This window comes from Callorhinchus milii, unplaced genomic scaffold, assembly GCF_018977255.1.
Source record: "Callorhinchus milii isolate IMCB2004 unplaced genomic scaffold, IMCB_Cmil_1.0 Scaffold1, whole genome shotgun sequence".
Lineage (NCBI taxonomy): Eukaryota > Metazoa > Chordata > Chondrichthyes > Chimaeriformes > Callorhinchidae > Callorhinchus > Callorhinchus milii.
This window is the reverse complement of record NW_024704742.1, coordinates 106,778,829-106,799,005: the sequence shown is the minus strand read 5'-3', so window position 1 is coordinate 106,799,005 and position 20,177 is coordinate 106,778,829. Positions and strand designations below refer to the sequence as shown.

The 20,177-nt window shown below is 38.9% G+C and overlaps 1 protein-coding gene across 1 annotated transcript in view; it reads left to right on the top strand.

The window, feature by feature from the left end:
* Positions 1-19,674, top strand: part of pam (peptidylglycine alpha-amidating monooxygenase) — a 117,485-nt gene extending 97,811 nt beyond the window's left edge. The window contains 10 exon segments of the mRNA XM_007893118.2: positions 6,224-6,340; positions 8,263-8,335; positions 8,615-8,819; positions 9,415-9,624; positions 11,931-12,049; positions 12,746-12,845; positions 15,095-15,154; positions 15,564-15,767; positions 17,812-17,874; positions 18,790-19,674. Coding sequence (XP_007891309.2) covers positions 6,224-6,340; positions 8,263-8,335; positions 8,615-8,819; positions 9,415-9,624; positions 11,931-12,049; positions 12,746-12,845; positions 15,095-15,154; positions 15,564-15,767; positions 17,812-17,874; positions 18,790-18,962 — 1,324 coding nt within the window. The 3' untranslated portion in view covers positions 18,963-19,674.
* Positions 19,675-20,177: the final 503 nt, after the last annotated feature.

Sequence of the window (20,177 nt, the reverse complement as noted above, 5' to 3'; positions counted from 1 at the left end):
CAAAGCTTTCTGGAGGAATTAATTTCTTATTTTCTAAAAAAAAAGTTAGTAATTTGGTCACTTAATCTTCGACTGTTTGTGGGACACTGGGGGTGGGGAGGGGAATGATGACCGAAAGCCAGATAGTCAGATCAAAGAGGTACATACGTCTTAAGGCATTTTGTTAAAAAATCTATTGGCATGAATACAAGGGCAAGGCAAATTTATCATTTTTTTATGATGTCATATTTTATCGATTGTGTATTTGGATAATTTGGGGTCAGAGCACCAGTTTATCAAAGAATAATGTCCTTTAAGGTTTCTTTAGTACAAGGCAAAAACAATTTGTTTTAGTGACAGTGCCTTGCTGTTCATTTGAGCAAGGTTTTAATACTTGCGACTGTTGAATTCTGCTTCTTGAAAGCTGAGACAATCGTAATAATTAGGCAAAAAATCAAGCATAACTGAATAAGGATCATTATAAGTCCTAAGTGTCTTTAAATTGTTCATTATTTTGATTACCTGAAGGTTATCGCTATTTATAGTTTGAGTTCAATTGCAGAGAATATTGGTTGACTTTCCTAGAAACTTCACAGTGAATATTTATGATGAAGAAATGAAGCATACATGATACAGAAGTGAATAGATGCATTAGGATGGTTGGCGGCTCATGTGGAATATAAATTCTGGCATGGACTAGNTTTTTGTGCTGTAGTTTCTATGCAATTCTATGAATTAACTAAAGGACTTCTAAATTCACAGTATTGTGAGTTCAAGAACCATGGTGGGATTTGAGCACCTTGTCTAGGCTGAGTATAATATCCCAGTCAGTGCTGAGGGAGCGCTGCATTGTTGAAGGTGCTATCCTTCGGATGAGATGTTATGTAGAGATTTCGTCTGCATGTTTGGGAATCTAAAGATCCTATGACATTACGTATAAAGAGAAGGATGTTTCTCCCAGTGGCCTGGTTAATAATTCTCCATATTAATTGGTATTCACCTCACGACTGATTGTGGTCTTTGCTGTGTGTAAAATGTCTGCCACATTCGCTGACAAAAGGGCACTTGACAATCAAGAGCTCAGAGATGTTTCTATGTGATAAGGCACTATAAAAATGAATGTTCTTTCTGAATTACTGATTAAAATTTCTCAGTATATCTTTTCAAAAGATAAAGGTCAGATGGATTTGAATCAAGAACAAATGACAAGACAGCGCATTCAGGTTTATGTTATAGTCCTTTGATCATATGTATACGAGTGTATGTAAAGGTATGCAGGTTCATGTTTGGATCATGAGTGAATTGGAAGCCTTACGCTTTAGTAAAATGAGATGACAGTCATACAGTATAATTTAATTTATGCAACATAATATAACTTAGCAGGGAACTAAAGCAAGTAATTATAGTATTAGCAATACATTAATGAAAGTAGAGAAAGCAATCTTAAATCCTTGTTATCTAGGGTAGTGCTGTCCCAGCATACAGTTAAATAGCTGAATTAAACCCAGATACTCTGCTCATATAGCCCAATCATTTTCAGCCAATTATCCACATAAGAAGACATGGAATTCTCATAAATCAACAATTGCAGATAGTTTAATTTTAATGTACACTATTAATAGGTGTTTGAAAATTATTCTTAAATAAATGTTAAAATTTACGGTATTTTGCATGTTATTTTGGGTTAAATAAGACACTATCATTTTATTTGAACCTAGTGCTATTTGCAAGCTTCGCCTTCCATCCTTTGGATGAGACGTTAAACCGAGGTCCCATCTGCCTGTTCAGGTTAAAGATCCCATGGCACTATTCAAAAAGAGAAGGGAGTTTCTCCTGGTGTCCTGGCCAACAATCCCCCAAAATAAAAAAAATGATCACTCACTCCATGTGGGACATTGCTGTGCACAACTGGCTACCACGATTCGCCCATAAAATGCACAGTTAATCTACAGTATATACAATCATAGAATCATACAGCACAGAAGGAGGCCATTCGGCCCATCGTGTCTGTGCCAGCTCTTTGAAAAGAGCTATCCAAATCAACCCACTCTCCTGCTCTCTCCCCAAAGCCCTGCAAACGTGTCCTTCCCAGATAATATCTACTTCTCTCTTAAATGTCCCTGTCTTTAATCAATATTGCCACTCCCCCCCCCTTCTTTTTTTCCTTCCCTATCCCTCCTGAATTCATTGTAGTGCCCTTGTTTGAGACAGGTCTCTGTTATTGCAACTGCATCATAACCCCATGTGACAACTTGAGCCGGCAGCTCACTAATCTTATTTGTCACACTCCGTGCATTTACGCTCATGCACTCCAAGACCGACTTAGTCTGTTTTGCATTTTTTCTCCATCTAATTCCTCTTTTTTCTAGACTACTCCTTGTTGCAATGCTATTCGTAATCCGGTGAAACGCTTTGCGATGTCTTCATGACATAATAAGGCGCTATATCAAATGCAAGGATTATTATTCTTGACTATTACTTTGTGAAATTTTCATCTGTTTAATCAATGTGGTGCAGTATTTGAAGTGGAGAGGGAGCTTGTTTATGCAGTGAATTGGAAGTGGCTCCTGAGTAATCATGGCTGGCTCTCTATCATATTTTGGTTGAATTTGCTGTGGATTTATTTGATGGCTAGGCACAAGTCGTGAGGGATTTCCTCTCTGGATTCGCTAGAATATTAGCTTTATTATAATGGCTATTGCCGTACTTGTCCTGTTGATAGAAATCTTAATTTTTCTACCGTCGCCTTTATCAAATGCTCTCTACCCCTCAGTATGTGTAATAATGTGTGTGCTATTCACTCTTGCATTGTGTTTCTTTAACACCATTTTGGGAACTCGCAATGGGGCATAATTCTCTCATTTGGGATCACTTTCTCAAGTGAGAGTATGTTGCGCGTGCTTTTTTATTCATGTGTGTTTGCACATTATTTCAGGTCCAATTTGAAGACGGGGCAAGGTGGAGAGATTGAGGCAGGAGATCCAGAGGTTCAGGGTGTAGTGCGTGAAGGCATCGCCACTGATGGTGGATTTCAGGGGGCGGAGGCTATGCAGAAGACCCAAGCTGGTCAAGCGAAGGGGGCGGATGGACGAGAGGGGTGTGAGCACGTTGGAGAAGTACTAGGGCATGAAATGATTTGTAGATGAGGATCCTGTGACATGGAGCAAATGGAGTCTGGCAAGAACTATGGTGATTAGGGTGGTGTAGTTTGTATGGGTACGGATACAGGTGGTGGATTTCTGAAGCAGTTGGGCTTTGTGAATAGTGGAGCTGGGAAGACCGGTGAGGAATGAGAAATCAAGGTGGAGGGGACAAAAGTGTGGATGAGGGTTTCAGCAGCATTGGGTGTGAGAATGGTCAGAGAGGGTGGATTAAGATGGATGGAGGTAATGAGGTGGAGGAAGGCAGTCCGGATGTGTATCTTATAGTATTTATAGCAGACATTTGTATAGGTGATGCGTTCCATTACGTATGTGACAACATGTCTAGATCAGAAGACTAATTGCCTTATGTATTGCTGCCTCATGGAAATTAGTGTCTTCAATTTTCTGCTGCATGGCAAAACATTAATGCTGACTACAATAATTGCATTTGAAAAATAGCCATATGCTTTGATGAAATGCATGCCTTAGGGCTTCAGATTTATTTTGAGCCATGTCCTTGGTTCACAGCCTCTAGTCTGCTGACACCAGTGGCAAAGAGAATGTGGGAAAGAGAATCAAATTAACTTGCCCAAGGCACATTAAGCAGTGATTGAGGCATTCTGACTTTACCTGTGAAAATAATTTCAATAAATATTTATAAACTTCATATTGCTTGAAATCTATGCTGATTAAAATACTGTATATAGTCTGTTTTGAATCCCAGTACATAGTTAAGAAAGAAACCTAACCATGCTCGTGGTCAAATAATAAGATATACCAAGAAATGCATGTGGTGATAGATTGAAATAACCTTACAGTAAGTGGACAGTATAACAAAATATAATTGGGTAATCTGGGTAAAGCACATGTAAAGATTGACCATATGCACCTTCAGCATCCATAAATCCTGTAGCTTAGTGGTTAGAGCACTCAGCTCTCAAGCGAGAGGAATTGGGTTCATTTCCCAGCAACTGCAAGGTAAACAGAGGTGTATGGAGTAAGTTTCCTCCACATACCAATATTTACCTAGAAGTTGTTAGTCGATTGGCAGATTGCTTTTCTAATTCCTTCAAAATAAATAAAAATATAATTTGGATTATTATTATTATTATTATAAATGTAACTTTAGGCAAATAAAGGATTTTGACCTATCAGCCTGGTTCATTTGATGCTACATTTTGCTTTGGGTCAGTCTCTGGGGCAGATGGTTGTGAATTCAAAGCCAAATTGGGATTTGAGTTTATAGTCCAGGTTGATACTACAGTGCAGTTCTGGGTAGCACTGCGGTACTTTGAATGAAATATTCAGCTGATGTAGGTCTGTATGCTCTTCACGTGGACTTTAATGATCGTTTGACACCATTCAATAAAGAAAAGGGAGTTTATCCCAATCCCAATGAATTGACCAACAGTCCTCCAAATTGATAGTTCATTCACCTCATGGCTGTGGAACCTTACTGTCCCAAACCTTACTTACACAAATTTAGGATTTATCTCCATCTCCATCCTATATTTTTGTGGAGAATGGTATAATTTTGTTTAAAGAATGAGATTCTTTAAATTATGGAGAGGTGGGGTTGGGGGAAAGAAAGCTCCAGTAACGCTGAAGTCCATTCCTGGAATGCCTTATCGAAACAGTCTTCCTATAGGTCTCCAAAACGTGGTCCTTAATCTCTGCCTTAGTTCTTTCAAAGCCGGTTAGAACAGCTGGGAAATAGGAAATAAAAATTGCTAAGATGCTTATATTTAATAATAATAATAATAATAATCCTTGCATTTGATATAGCGCTTTTCACGTCGGAAGGACGTCCCAAAGCGCTTCACAGAACACACTGTAAAGTGAATTGACTGTATATTTGTGGACGAACGCGGCAGCCAATTGCGCACAGCAATGTCCCACAAACAGTCGTAGATTGAAAATGACCAATTTATTATTGTTTTTGGTTTTGGAGGGATTATTATTAGGCTCTGTGTGGAGTAAGGAAACTTGCCCAAGGTTTCGCCCTGACCTGCCTGGAATTGAACTCAGGTCTCTCGCTTGCAAAGCGAGCGCTTTAACCAATTTGAATACCGTCTGGATTCTTTGACTGTCTTGTGTGCAATGGGAGCCCTTGCCCATGGTTTTAATTTTGCACTTAAATTTCTGAATACTTTTATAGTCTATATTTGATGAGAATATGGGGTAGTTCTTTGCAGAAGATGATAAATGGATTTTTTAACATAATTACATGGTACATTGCCAACCAGCATATTCCATCTGTTAGAGATGTAAATGGTGTAGAGATGTATTGCAGATGTAAATGAATAAATTTTGTGCTTTAACCCTTCCACCTGGTTCTGAATATGTAGTGATTGCAGACGGCTGACAGGACAGACAGCTCTGCTCAAACATTAAAATGTGAAGGGTGATTCAGTAGAACCACCTGCACTTGTTTACCTGTTTTGTTAAGGATTTATACTGTAGTCAATGGTCGTCCTACCTGGTGTGAGATAATAATAATCCAGGCATTTAGTATACCTCACAGGATCTACTATTGAAGTGTAGTTGCTGTGTATTTTGTGGGTGTATATAGCAGCCAAATTGCACACAACAATGTCCCACACACAGCCATGAAGTGAGTGACCATTTTTATTTGGAAGGTTGTTGGCCAGGATACTTGGGAGAAACTCCTTTCTCTTTTTGAATAGTGCCATGGGATTTTTAATGTTCATCTGAACAAGCAGACAGGACTTTGATTTAGGGTCTCATTCAAAAGATGGCACCTCCAACAATGAGGACTACCCCAGCACTGCATTAGTTTGCCAGTCCAGACTACGAGATCAAAGTCCTGACAGTGAATCCACAATTTTCTGACTCACAAGCTGATGAGAGTGCTACCAACTAAACCAGGCTGACACCTAATGACCTGAAAGTACTTATCTCCGTATTTAATAGGAAATATGACTTACACATTATACTAATAAATGGAGAAATCTGGTGTTACCAGTACCAGTCATGGTAGATATTGCAATGTTGTTTTTATGCAAAAGTGAGAAATGCTGCTGTTGTTCTATGCTTTGTGGTTGAGACTAATAATTTTTCAATATTTGTCTCCACTGTAGTTCTTTTGATCGAAAGCATATATATCAACCACAAGGTATTGGACCAATACAACAAAGCACTATCTTCACTGTGGATCCAGTTAATTTAAAAATCCTCAACGCTGTAGGAAGAAATATGTAAGTATGAATGACCTACGCTTTTTTGTTCCGAATATAAGACAAGTTTTTTTTTACTAAATTGTTTCACATTTGTTTCTCTACTTATAGTCATAATGAAAATGGGCTGAAAGGCATTCCTCAGCCCTAGCTCCGTTGTGACATTTACACGTAAAGGAAGAGACTACACGTAACTCATGGCAAAGTGTCACAGACACATTATTCATGAAAAGCTACTTGAGTCCAAAATGCACTCGAAGCCTTAGCACACAACCGTAAATAATGAAATCATAAATAATAAAATCTAGCCCAAAGTACATGGGTAATCCTTTCTACTTATAGCAAAAGTGTTTATTGTCACTGCCAGAAACACCAAGCTTTTCTCGTTAGTTAGCTTCTAACTAGTGCTCCAGTGACATCACTGCTGCATGAAGGCCAGTAAAGCACCCACGATGTTAACAGCACTTTCTCGATGCTCTCCCTTCTATGTCACAGTCACCAGATGTTGGCTTGCACCTGAAATATAGCTATCTTGTGCCATACAGGGGACTGCCTGGAAATAGCTTGTTTGCTTTATGGGTGTTTTTGCTGGAGCTACCGAGCTGCCCTAATATTAGAAGATGCAGATGATAGACTAATTATAGTTCCGTTTTTGCTGGGTTCAGCTGGCACAGCCTGCAGAATAGGTACAGATCTAGAATATTCATAGTGAATTGTGCGGCCACTTCAATAAAATACTTCTGGGGATACTTTGTCTTTGAATCAACTGTGACCAGAAAGGTTCTCAGCTGGTCCTCTAGATTCCTTAAAGAGCAAGCAAAACTACTTACTGACTTTTCATCAATATTAAAGATTAGCCATTATTGAAATGCAGGTTCAGTGGTGCTTTGCTCATGCATGTATTTACATATGAACTGAAGTAGTTGGTAGTTCAAGACGAGAGTGAAAAGTCTAACTCCATACTGCTGGCTCATATGATTGTATTGTTGAATCAGTGCTCATGATATAACTGAGGTATGAAAATGCTCTTCCGGTGGCTCAGCTGGTAAAGGCATTACTTGGAGTGAAATTGAGCCATGCAGACATAACAGATTCCCCAAGTATGATGGCTGGTCTGTGCCTAGTTAGATATTATTAGCTGATGCAGCAGGAAACTACAATTGTTATTGTGTAAAAACTTCCAACAGTTAGCACTGAGGGAAAGCAGAATAATAAAATCTGACCTAAAGTAATGTTGCAGCTTTTCTAGCTGTAATTTGTTCCTTTTCTTCATTTTGCCAAATATCTGTCTGGGAGCTGGACCCAAACCAGTTCAATTGGCAAAATGACCTTACAGTATTTTATGCATGTCAAACTAGGAATTGTATGTTGCTAAATATTCTCTAATTGCCACTTGTTTATTTCACCACGTGGGGTTTAATTATAATCCTTACATTTGATATAATGCCTTATCATGTCTTTGAGACATCTCAAAGCACTTCACAGAATATACTGTAAAGTGAATCGACTGTATATTTTGTTGGTGAAGCGTAATTAACAATATGTGGCAAAAGATTTTATAGCTAGTGAATTTGGTTGTTTTGGTGCTGACTTTCTGGAAACGTGGCTGAGATGCTGACTTCTTAGAAACTCAGATTGATGTCTGAGTGGAGTTCCAGATGGTCACAGCTACACGGTCCCTTCAGGATTTGCTGGTTGCAAATCTTACAAATCAAACCCAAATGTTATTGTAATCCACCACTCTCAGAATTGCTGAAAACCACACCATTTATGATGGGCGACATTTAAAGAATGAATAGTCCTGAGACTCAAGACCACTAGCATCAAGTTGCAAAGCAAATGTGGTAACTCAGGGTTCCTAGACTGTATGTTTGTTGTTTGTTTGTGGTTGGAATCAGTCATATGTGATGATTTTATCTGAAGGTCTATTCTTCACATTACAGTTTCTATTTGCCTCACGGCATTAGCACAGATAAAGATGACAACTTCTGGGTAACTGATGTGGCACTTCATCAGGTAGGAGTTTAAACTTGATACAGTCACAGGTTTTACCTCAGGATTTTCTTGAGATTAAGTTGAAATGAGGTTTCTGACTTCTGAAGTATTAAACTAAACATTTCACAAACTGCAGAGGGCATGTTACGTAAAGTAACATCTGTTTTGTAAAATTATTTTATTCTTCTTGCCTGAGAGGAAATTGGACGGTAAACATATCGTAAAATGACCAGGTTCTGTATTTTCAGGTTATAATTTAAAATGTGTTGAATGCTTCTATTTTTCTTGTTCAAAAAAAAGGTTTTCAAACTGGGATCTAAAGGTGAATATTTATTGATTCTGGGACAAGCCTTTCAACCTGGAAGTGACAAGGATCATTTCTGTCAGCCCACTGATGTGGCTGTAGATCCAGCCAATGGCAATTTCTACGTGTCTGATGGCTACTGTAACAGCAGGATTATTAAATATTCGCCAGACGGAAAGTTCATTACACAGTGGGGAGAAGGTACATAATCTTTGGAGAAAACTTGTTATTACAGGACTTGATTTCCTGAAAACTGTACTCATTGTATTCATTGTCTTATTTCTGATGTTCAACGATCATTTTGGATGACATTATTTAAACTGTCTCGAATATTATAGCAAGACTGAAATAGACCTGGAATGCTTTGTTCCTTGAGTTCTGATGTTTTGGCAGAAGCTGAATAGAACTAGTTTAATGTCTCATCCAAAAGACAGCTTCTCTGACAATACAGTGCTTTCCCAGCCAACATTGCGTTAGTGTCAGCCAATGACAATGAGTTCAAAATCCCAATGTGGGTCTTAAAACTGCAACCACCTGACTCACAGGCAAGAGTGCTATGAACATCTAGGCTGACACATGAAATGATTATTCGCTGTTGATAAGATTAACAAACGTTGAGTTCTATGGGTATATAGAGAAATTATATTTGGAATGTCAGTGGAGCAATTATATTGGATTAATGCCTTGAATTTATTGTCAGCCTTTTTTTAATGTTTAATCTTGTCTTTTGGAAATAATCATTTTTCATCTTTTTTTAAACGGATTGTTACAATAGCATTAACATTTTGCCTTGCAGAGAGTTCACTTTCCAGGATACCCAAACCAGGTCAATTCTTCATTCCACACAGTTTGGTGTTCGTGCCCGGATTGAGGCAGCTGTGTGTCGCAGATAGGGAGAATGGACGAATTCAGTGCTTTGTAGCAGAATCGGGAGAATTTCTCCGTGAGATTCATCACCCGGAATTTGGAGGACGACTGTTTGCAGTCTCCTACACACCTGGCAATGGTAATGCTGGATACTAAGTACTGTGTCCGAGTGAGAGTAAACCGCTTTGTATGAAATTGTAACTTTTTGGTCAGTCGGGTGTCTTGACACGTGCAGAAACCCATGCCCATGCTTAAAAGTATCCAAACCAAACTGAAAGTTCCACATTTGTATGGCACCTACACGTGGAGATTTCCTTGTGTCTGGAATGGAATGCACACTTTATTCATAAACCACATTTAATCATTTACTATTCCTGTTCATATTTATGTAAAGTATTATTATAAGTAGGATGTCTTGTAGTGTATGACAGAAACAAATCTATTGTAGGAGAGAGAAACAAATACAGCAAGACAGATTCGATTAGAACAGATGGAAGCTGGTAGGGTAACAATAGTGACCGAATAATAAGAATATTGATTGAAGAAGGATAATGAAGGATGCAGTAACCCATCATCATGCGTAAGAATACCCAAACCAGACACAGTTCCACATATGTATCCCATATATGCAAGAATATTTATTTGTGTCTGGAATCAAATGAGTACTCTCTCCCTAAAGGGATGCACCCTACTTACCTAATTCCAGAATGTATGAGGCGCAGGTGGCAGTTTCGGCTTAGAGACCCCAGAGTGCAAGTTGAGATACTGCTGGAGATAAACAAGCTGAAACTGCATGGAATTGTACAGTAGATGCAAATTCTGGGTTAAAGTGCGTTAAACTTTCAGATGTGTGCTTTAATTTAACTTCACTTTGCATGAATGGTTTAAACAGCCGCAGTAACCAGCCTGTACTTCTAATACCAGTGTGAGATATCATGATGTTGTAAGTAAAGTTTGTTGCTGAAGAAAAAAGGCAGCTAGTACTTCGGCTAATGCAGGGCATTTGACAAATTTTGCAGGAACTTGCAAGGGGTGGTACATTTGCAGAGGATTAATTGCTGCCATTGAGAGACGCATTTTGGTGAAACAACCCAGATTAAAACTATAGGCAGATATTTCCTGAATATGTAGTTATGTTTAAAATACTAAAAACCAAGAATTTGTCGCAGGAGCTCGGGTTAGGCCGGGTGTCGAGCTCACTGGCAGGCGAAGCCGATTTCCCTCTTGCACCGCTTCCACGATCCCAACACTCCCCACGCATGCACGACCTGAGCCACTCCACCCACATTAGCAGCATTGAGCAAACAGTGCACAGAGGCCCAGCGATGAGCACATTGTCCTTTTACAGGTTTGTAGCGGAGGGATGATGTTTGTAGCGCAATCCACAGGAAAAGTGTGGCCACACTTTTCTGTTAGCCAAACTCACAACCAATGCTTTGTGACACTTCAGATATTCCATCTTTATTATCCTTTGAGTTCTAAAGAGCTGGTGGTTGGTGCAGTGTGTCAGGAAGGCAAGCGTGTCTCTTGCCAACCCACTCTCTGAAGTTCCATTCCTGGAGTCCCTCACTCCTCTTTCAAGGCACATCACAACCTAACTCCTTGACTATGCTTTCGGTCAATCTTTTCTCCTCCCCATCCCACCTCTCTCAGTCCCAACCCCATCTCAGATGCCCAGCCAGCAATGTCAAGATGTCCTTCTAAAATGAAAAAGGCGCTATGAAAATGTTGTTGTTTCTGGAAGGGAAACACAAAATATTGCTTATGCGGCTCGGGGACCTTTCTCAAATAGGGAATCCAGCCCACGGCAGCCAAAAGATTGGATCACCCTGCTCTAGAGTGATAGAGAAAAGTAAATGCATCAGTGTATAGCTCAGTCAAAATAACCTACACTTGGTGTTCTTACCCTACAGAAATATCTGTCGCTGATTTCTGGTGCGGCTATAACATTTATCTACATTGAGTAAGTTAGCATCAAGTAATAGGAGGAGGTGGATTTATAATAAATTAAACATCTGAGATACTTTATACACCAACACAAACATAGTAGTTTTAGAAAGTAAGACTACACTGAAACTTGTAACTAAAATGTCATACACCGCAAAGCAAATAGTCATACAAACAGCTCTGAGGAAATGCTTTATTCTGGTGTGGATCGGACCATGAACAAACTGCAGAGATTGCCAGAACTCATTACAATAATTAGAGAAGAAAGAAGTCATAATCACCCTCATTTTTGAATTGCATAGAACATTACATCACGGAAACCGGCAATTCTGCCCATCTAGTCCATACTGGTGTTTAAACTCTACATGGCCTCCACCCAATCCCCTTGCGCATATTCCCATTAGAAAAAAATCTCCATCGCCGAAAAATAAATTTAAAATTCATGCTTTGATTGTTATTGCTTATGTCATTATTTTATGAACTCACTTTATATTTTAGGTGGTCGATTATATGCAGTCAATGGAGAGGCACTTGTTGGCAATAGTGTTCCAGTACAAGGATTTGTAATGAATTTTTCAACTGGAGAAATACTGGATATTTTCAAACCAGCCAAAGAGGTATCAGAAATAAACAAATCATAAGGTTTTGCTAAGAGGAGTGTAAACTAATATATAATAATGATGTAAAATAATAGCTGATTTTTGTTTTCAAAAGCTCCAAATTTATAAAAATGTCAAGTTAAATTGAACACTGATTCAACTTAGAGGCCACATTTGGCTTTGGGAGGTGATTAAAATACTGTATTTATAGTGGTGTGTATATTCGGGTGCTATTCTTTTAGTGCAAAGTACAGGGGAACTGCCTGGCAATGCTAACAGTTGATGCCCTAGAGGAAGAAATCTTGAATTTCTTAAAAAAAATTAAAACGTTGTATAATAACAACAACACATTTACATTTACGTAGCGCCTTTCACGTCGGGAGAACATCCCAAGGTGCTGAAGTCAATCAGGCTCAATTATGTGTTTTCCTCAAAAAAATTACATTTTAAAACTTTCATAAAGTTGTTTAAATGGTGTTTTGGGCTGGAGTACAAAGCATTGTATGTAATGCTCATTACATGCAACATCATTACTGGTGATATTGTCAGGACGAAGGGGGAAGGAAGCTGAATTGGAGATGGTGAACAAGTGGGAGATGGACAGAGATGTGCTTTGGGTGCAAAGAATGAAGATCCTACTAAGAAATCTTGAGATTTCAGTGAGATAATGTTTTACTTTTCCATGTACGCTAACATTAATTTATTTTCCTTCAGAATTTCCTGATGCCACATGACATTGTCGCAGCAGATGATAGGACTGTTTATATTGGGGATGTCCAGGCAAGCAGATTGAGGAAATTCATACCATCAGAAAGTAAGCCTTTCACTTGATTTTTTTCAACACTCTTGTTTAACTTTTATTGCTGTCTGTATTTTTCCTGCAGACTATGAATTATTACCTGCTAGTTTGCTGACATAGCTCTTTCCAGTGTATTAAGGGTGTGTGGAATGGTTCAGTGTGAAGCTTGGGTAAACGGGCATTGCTCTCTTCACTCCTGGAACATAGAACAACTTTTCTATATTTCGTTACGGTTCTGAAAATTAATACTCCCCAGTGGCTCCATTGGTAACATATTGCAAGGTGTGGCATTAGGAAGGTCTGGGGTTTGATTTCCTGATCGATGCTCAATTAATTGATTTCACCTCCCTAGTGGAAGCAATAGCTTAATTGGCCTGGGTATCCTTGGAAGAAGGAGGAAAAGTTCTGCCAAGGATTTTTAGTTTGCATCCTTGCCGAGCAACCCTTGCTGGTTGGAAGCACGTTGTGTAGCCTCTGGGATCCGGCTTAGTTTAGAATCCCCTTGTGTTCAAATAGGTTGCTGAGACTTGGATGTAAAAATTGACCACTTGCATAAGCTAGAGGGAACAGCTGCTGTCTGGAATTATATAAAATGGGGGTGTCAAAGTCTCCAAGCTTGAAGAGGAAAGTGTTCAAGACAACTTGAAGACCTCATCAGTACTGACTGGTGTCAACCTTTTCTTTCTCTGGCTAATGGTGTAGCGAGACTGTGTTTGTTAATGCTTGTTAAGACAATGCTTAACACCAAGAGTAGGGCATTTTTACTATGCCAGATAACAACAAATTGCATTTATATAGCGCATTTCATATTGGGAGCACGTCCCAAGGCGCTGGACAGTGAAGTTTTTGCACCCAAGCTGGAGATTGAAGTCAAGAAGGGTGGAGGACAAGGTGGGGTGGAGGTGTCAGGATGACCAAAGGCAAGGTCAAAGAGAAAGCTCTTGAGACGAGCCTTGATGGAGTCAAGGGAGGGAGCGAGACGAAGGGGCTCCAGGATGGCGTTCCAGAGGGTGGCAGCAGAAAGACTGAAGACCCAACTGGTGATGATGGCAATGCAGGTGACATGGAGCAGGCCAGTACCCACCAAGTGCGGATAGATGTGTATCCAAAAAAAAACTACAGTATCCTTGATTCTATCAGGTCTAAGACTTCTAGTACTGACACAGGATTTGGAGTTTTGCTTGTAGTTTGGGCACTGTTCCATCTCTGACTCCAATCCAACATTCCTTGCAGCTGACAGGTGGCTGTTTGGCACTTGTAATCGAACAAATCTGTGCACAGAAGGAGGCCATTTGACCCATTGTGCCTGTGCTGTGTTTGCTTCCCTCCGGAGCTACATATGTATTTATCTCATTGCACTCTTTGAAATATCGCAATTGGCTCAGTTTCAATAGCCACTTCTGGTAACGTGATCCACAGCTTAATTAAACTCTGCATAAGAAGAAATCTCCAAGTAATAATCTTGAGCTGCTGCTTTCTTGCTGCCACTTCATCAAACAGCGTAATCCATAAAGTGGAAGCCTTGTCCACAAGAGCCAAAAGGGCTTCAAGTTGTGTTTCCCAACACAAAAATGACCCAAAGATTGAAAAAGGAATATTTTTGAAGGAAGGTTGGCCTTATTTCTCACCCCCTCCTCTTCGTAAGCTACTCCTCCAGTATTGACAGCTGAATGAGTTTGAATAAAATAATTTTCTGTGCACAGTATTCCCCAGTCATGATTTGTTCCACATATGTATGCGACCTACGCATGGGAATTTTGCTGTGTCTAGAATGTGCTCTCTCTTTCCAAAGGGATGCACCCTACTTACCTAGTTCCAGAGTGTTAGTTGCAGGTTGGCAAGCATCGAGGCTTGGGGACCGCAGAGCACTGTCTGGCAAGCTTCAAGTCATTGGTCCAGCTAGGACATTAAGGCTTTAACTTGCATGGTTAATGGGAGCTGAGTGGAAAGAATCCCAACTCCCAGTGACACGTTCATGATAGAGCATAAGGGGAGTGGTACACAATATATTTTCACAGACTGCATCCGACAAGCAATAGTGGTATCCTGTACTATGGGTCTTAGTCCTTCAGGTAAGTCCTTCAGATTTGTCAACATAAAAAACATAACTGCAAGAGTTCAACCAGCAAGTGAATAATCTCCTTGATAACATGGAGGTAATAAGGGGAAATTCCATATATTGTAGGCTCACTTTTGAGGGTTTCTTTTCATAGTTTATTTTACGAATTGAAGTTGTTTTACGGAAATTCTACTTGCTATTTCAGAAGCTGAACACCGTTCAGTAAAGAAAGCGGGGCCCGGTATTGAGGTACATGAAATTGATGGTTAGTATTTTCTGTGTTTGTATTTTGTGAAATGTTCCCGACATGAAAGACTCTATATAAATGTAAAAATTACTGTTGTTTGTAACGTCTAAGAATACATATTTTTCACATACAAGTGTGTATTTTTCTTAAATGGGATGACCTCCTGATGTGAAAGGTGCTATATAGTGCAATTTATGGTTATTGTATTAAATAAATGAACACAAGAATAATTATTATATAGAATGTACAGTATTAGTGGGCAACATTTAAACAATTGTAAAAGGTTTTTGAAGTCAAAACATACTTATTTGCATGAAATTAATTTGACCAAATCTGTATCAAAGAGTGATTATTGTAAAATGTCCCCATCAGTGACTTAAGTGAAAGAGGTGTGAACTGATTTTATATATTTTTGTCAACTTTAAAGCAACTGAGACATTTCTAGAAGCAGAAATAGAAGGCAAGATGAAAGCCCCTGATGTGCTTGAGAAGCATAATAGGAAGAATATCCTCAAGCAGGCCAGCACTGCAGTTTCTCCCGTCCTTATTACGTTACTGCTGGTTATTCCTGTTGTGGTGTTAGTAGGCATCGGAGTTTTCATCCACTGGCGAAAGGGCAAGATGTATGGAGGTACACAGTATAATTCATATTGCAAATACTGTATTAATTATCTGCGATTTCTGGCAACCCTATTTTACTGGCCACTCCCGCCACTCTGCCACCTCCAGTCTCATGCTCCTCTGCCCTAACTTTTGCAGACGATCTTTCAGATTTACCACACCCTCAGGAACTCTCTTTCAAAATCCCCGCCTCGTGTTACCCCTTCCATCAAAAAATCTCTCTCATGCATCCCACTCCCCACTGCCTTTATCTCTCACCCAGGTCAGGCTCCCATTCCTTTGTGAAGCGCTTTGAGATGTTTCCCCAACATGAAAGAAACTATATAGGTGCACATTGTTATTTGTGAAGAATTGCAGACGGTTTTAGCTGATTAAAGTTGAGCAGTACCCCATTGCACACTCTAGGGTCCCCAAGTCCTGACTCTTCCTAACCAGTGCCTAATACTCTCCTGAATTAGGTAAGCAGGTTGTGTCGCTCCAGGGAGAGTGCACATTCCATTTCAGACACAGGGAGATTTCCATTTGTAGGTGACATACATATGTGGAGCTCTGTATAGTTTGGATACTCTTACGTTGTTGGGTGACTGCAGGTGTCAGATACCCAGCTGACCAAACAGAAATTGTAGCCACTAATTTTTGTCCTAATACCAAACTGTATAATGTAATCTGAACCTTATAAATATGGTATTTAATTCCTTATAAGCCACTCCTAAACATCTAAAGATATGTTTTACTATTATTACACTGCACTAATGAACATCAGTGCCTGCTGTTACTTTTCTGATGACAGCATCAAAGGTGCAATATAAAAGCCCAATTTTGAATGAGGCCACCTTTACAATTGGTCTGGACTGGGTTTTTTATTCTTTATGCCAACTTGAACCTGTATGCTACCACTGGAAATCTGCTCATTTACTAGCTGTTTTTAAAATTATGCTGCATTTGTACTCTTCTTCCGTTGGGTAGAAATGATGGCACAAATTGCACTTTGTACACTTGTTTGAGTATGATTGTGTGGAGCTTGATTATTTCTCCCTTAATGCAAATGGATAGTATAGCTCCACACTCCAACCTCTCACCACTACATTAATAATAAACCTTGCATGTGATATGACTCATCTGCTTCACAAATGATGGCTGTAAAGTGAAGTGACTGTATTTATAGCAGACAATTTGTGCACAGCAGTGAACCAGCCAGGAAGCGAATAATGACCAATTTATCAGGGAGATAAATGGCCAGGACACAAGGAGAACCTTCCTTCTCTTTTCTGTTAGTGTGAAGAAACCTTTAATATAGGAGTCCTGTAGCTCAGTGGTTAGAACACTCGCCTCACAAGCGAGAAACCTGGGTTCGATTCCCAGCAGGGCGAAACCTTGGGCAAGTTTCCTTACTCCACACGCCTAATACCCTTAAAAAAATAATAAAATTAGTCACTTCAATCCACGACTGTTTGTGGTACACTGCTGTGCGCAATTGGCTGCCGCGTTTCACCCACAAATATAGTCCATTCACTGTACAGTCTATTCTGGAAGATGTGAAAACGCGCTATATCAAATGCAAGGATTATTATTATTATATGTACCTGAACAGGAAGACGAGGCCTTGATATTTGATCTGAAGGATGACATCTCCAATAATGCAGTGCTAATCCAGCACTGCGTTAGAATGTCAATCGATCCTATGAGTATAAAGTCTTGACGTGGGATTTCAACCCCCAACCTTCTGACTCAGAGGTGAGTGCTACCAACTGAGCCAGGCTGATCATTCTGTATGAAGTTGAAGCTATATCAGAAGAGCCAAAATATATTATCTCTTCTGATATCGTATCAGCTTCAACTTGGTACTATATCACATCAGCAAAACCAATAAAACTCCTGTTATATTGGCTTCGCTGATATGGTATCAGTACCAAGATTGTATAAAGGAGTTGCACAAAAGGAGCAGCTCTTTTATATGAATCTTGCAGTGCTTTTTTCAAAATGTATTGCCAATTTATTAGAAACAGAATACGACAGTGTATAGGCTGACATTGTATTTTATGTTGTCCACACAGAAGATGCTGACAGCAAATTGGAGTCAATACAATCATCAGGAGGAATCTTGGGAAGATTTAGGGGTAAGGAAGCAAGAACATAATTTTTAATTGTGTTTAAGTAATTTCTCCTGCATTTGTAGAATGTACATATTAATGTAATTGTTCATAAAGACTTCAAAGACAATTTTACATAACAAACACAATGTAAATAACAATTTTTTTTTACTTTAATTTGTATAATTCATACTTCTTATTCTAATACTACGGTAATGTTGACTGGAACTAAAACCATAATTTTTATTCAGAAATATTTGATTCCTCGTGACATAACTGCAATAAAATGTTGATAAATTTACAAATGGAAATCCAGAATTGTGAAAATATGAAGTGTATTGAACAGATCTGATCACAAGATTTGTGTGGATAAAGAAGGTCCTTCAGCCCATCTGACCTCATCTTTCCAAAACTCCCATATTCTCATCCACAGCATCAGGTTGTTTTTTAAATGAGTCCAGTGTCCTGGCTTCAACCACTCTTCCTGGTATTTTGGTGTTAATTAGCCTCTGGGTAAAGAGAGACATCCTGATATCTGTTCTTATATATGGCTTGTGTTCTATTGTCTTGGTACATCCTGAAGTATTGTTTGGCGTTCACTTTTTTAATCCCATTTGAAATGCTATACCCCTCTGTAGAGCCCCATGAGTTTTCTTCTCTCAAGACTGGAGAACTCTATCTTGTCTAATCATTCCTCTAACAGTGCCGATTATCGACTTTGCTATCCTCTGTACTGTCTCTGGGCTCAATGCAACCTCCAATTATTGCAGCGACAAGAACTGTATCCAGTTCTCTAGGTGTGGTTTGAAACTTTGCCTCAAAATGAAGGAAATCAAAGTTAGATGTATTATATGTCCAATAAAGTGCAATATCCTTTTTTATAGAAAACAATGGATTTGTCAGAATATCCACATTAAAACAAAATTATTTTATTTACGTCAGGAAAAAACAGCCGAGGACTTAACCTGGGCAACTTCTTTGCAAGTCACAGAGGGTACAGTCGAAAGGGTTTTGACAGACTAAGTACTGAAGGAAGTGATCATGAAAAAGATGAGGAGGGCACAGACTCAGAAACAGAAGAATATTCAGCACCGCCAACCACCTCATCCTCCTGAGATATGCTAATTCAAGTTTGATCCAATGAGGGTGACCATATGTTGAACTCTCATTCTTTTTCCCTAAAAGCAGATGTATTCAGGATATGTGTTATATTGTATTTGTATTAGTCTGTTTTGGATATACAACATGTACTTTTATTTATTTTTTTTTGAAGATTTTCATATCATGCTGTTGCTAACATATTTGAAGAGTCAAATCTGTTTTACTCTAGGGACCAGGTATTATCTTTAATTCAAGCACATCTCCTGCTTCAGACCATCTTACTCTTTATTTAATTATTACTGCCTTATTTTGCAAGAGCTATGAACCTGTGTTGGTGAATCAGTAAGTTTTCTCTGCTTGACATGTAGCATTTGGCTACCGTCCTGTCTGGCACTTTAGTCTATATTTCCAGTGTGTAATATTGTGCCTTCTCTATCGAGCATTGTCAGCCTACTTTAGTATAATTAAATTGTGCCACAGAAAAGAAACAAAGCTGCTGCTTTGTGTCTTAGATTCTCCATAATTGTCATTTTTGCTTTATTTGGTGCAGAGAAAATATGTGTATACAGAGATAAAGTTTCTGTATTTGCAACAAAAATCAATTTTTTCTGATGTATTCATAGTAAATGTCAAATACATTGAATCTGGGGGAAAATTGTTATATTGTCAGAACACTATTTTCGGTCACTGAATGTAATTTGTGTAATAAAGTGTTCGCAAGCATTACTCATGCAGGTAACCTTCATTTGGGTTTTGCAAGTTTTCAGTACAAATATATTCTGATTGATTGGTTTGTTCAATTTGTAATGGGTCTGGTAAAGAAACATATTTATTGTCAAAAATAGCAATCGAAATTCCTAAGAGCTTCAGCAGTAATATTAATAATAATTCTTGCATTTGCATCTCCTGGAGGGTTGATTCAAGAGCATCTCTGATGTTTATGGACCTATTCACAAGGCACTTTTCCTGCCCTCTGACTTATGAAGATAGAATGGGAGTTGCTGACTAACTTCAGGGTTGAAATGGCTAAAAATAAGAAAAAAAAATGGTGTAGAAAATAATTTGGAATTTGTGCCCTTTGTGGTAGTTTCCTACATCATAAATTTTAATCTAACCTTGGCTTTTAATAGAGGGGCTGAGCAGAGTTGAGACTCTCTTAAAAGGGGGAACAACATTTGGAAAGCTAATAAACTTTTAGGCAATTTAGAAAGTCTGTAAAATAGCTTGCT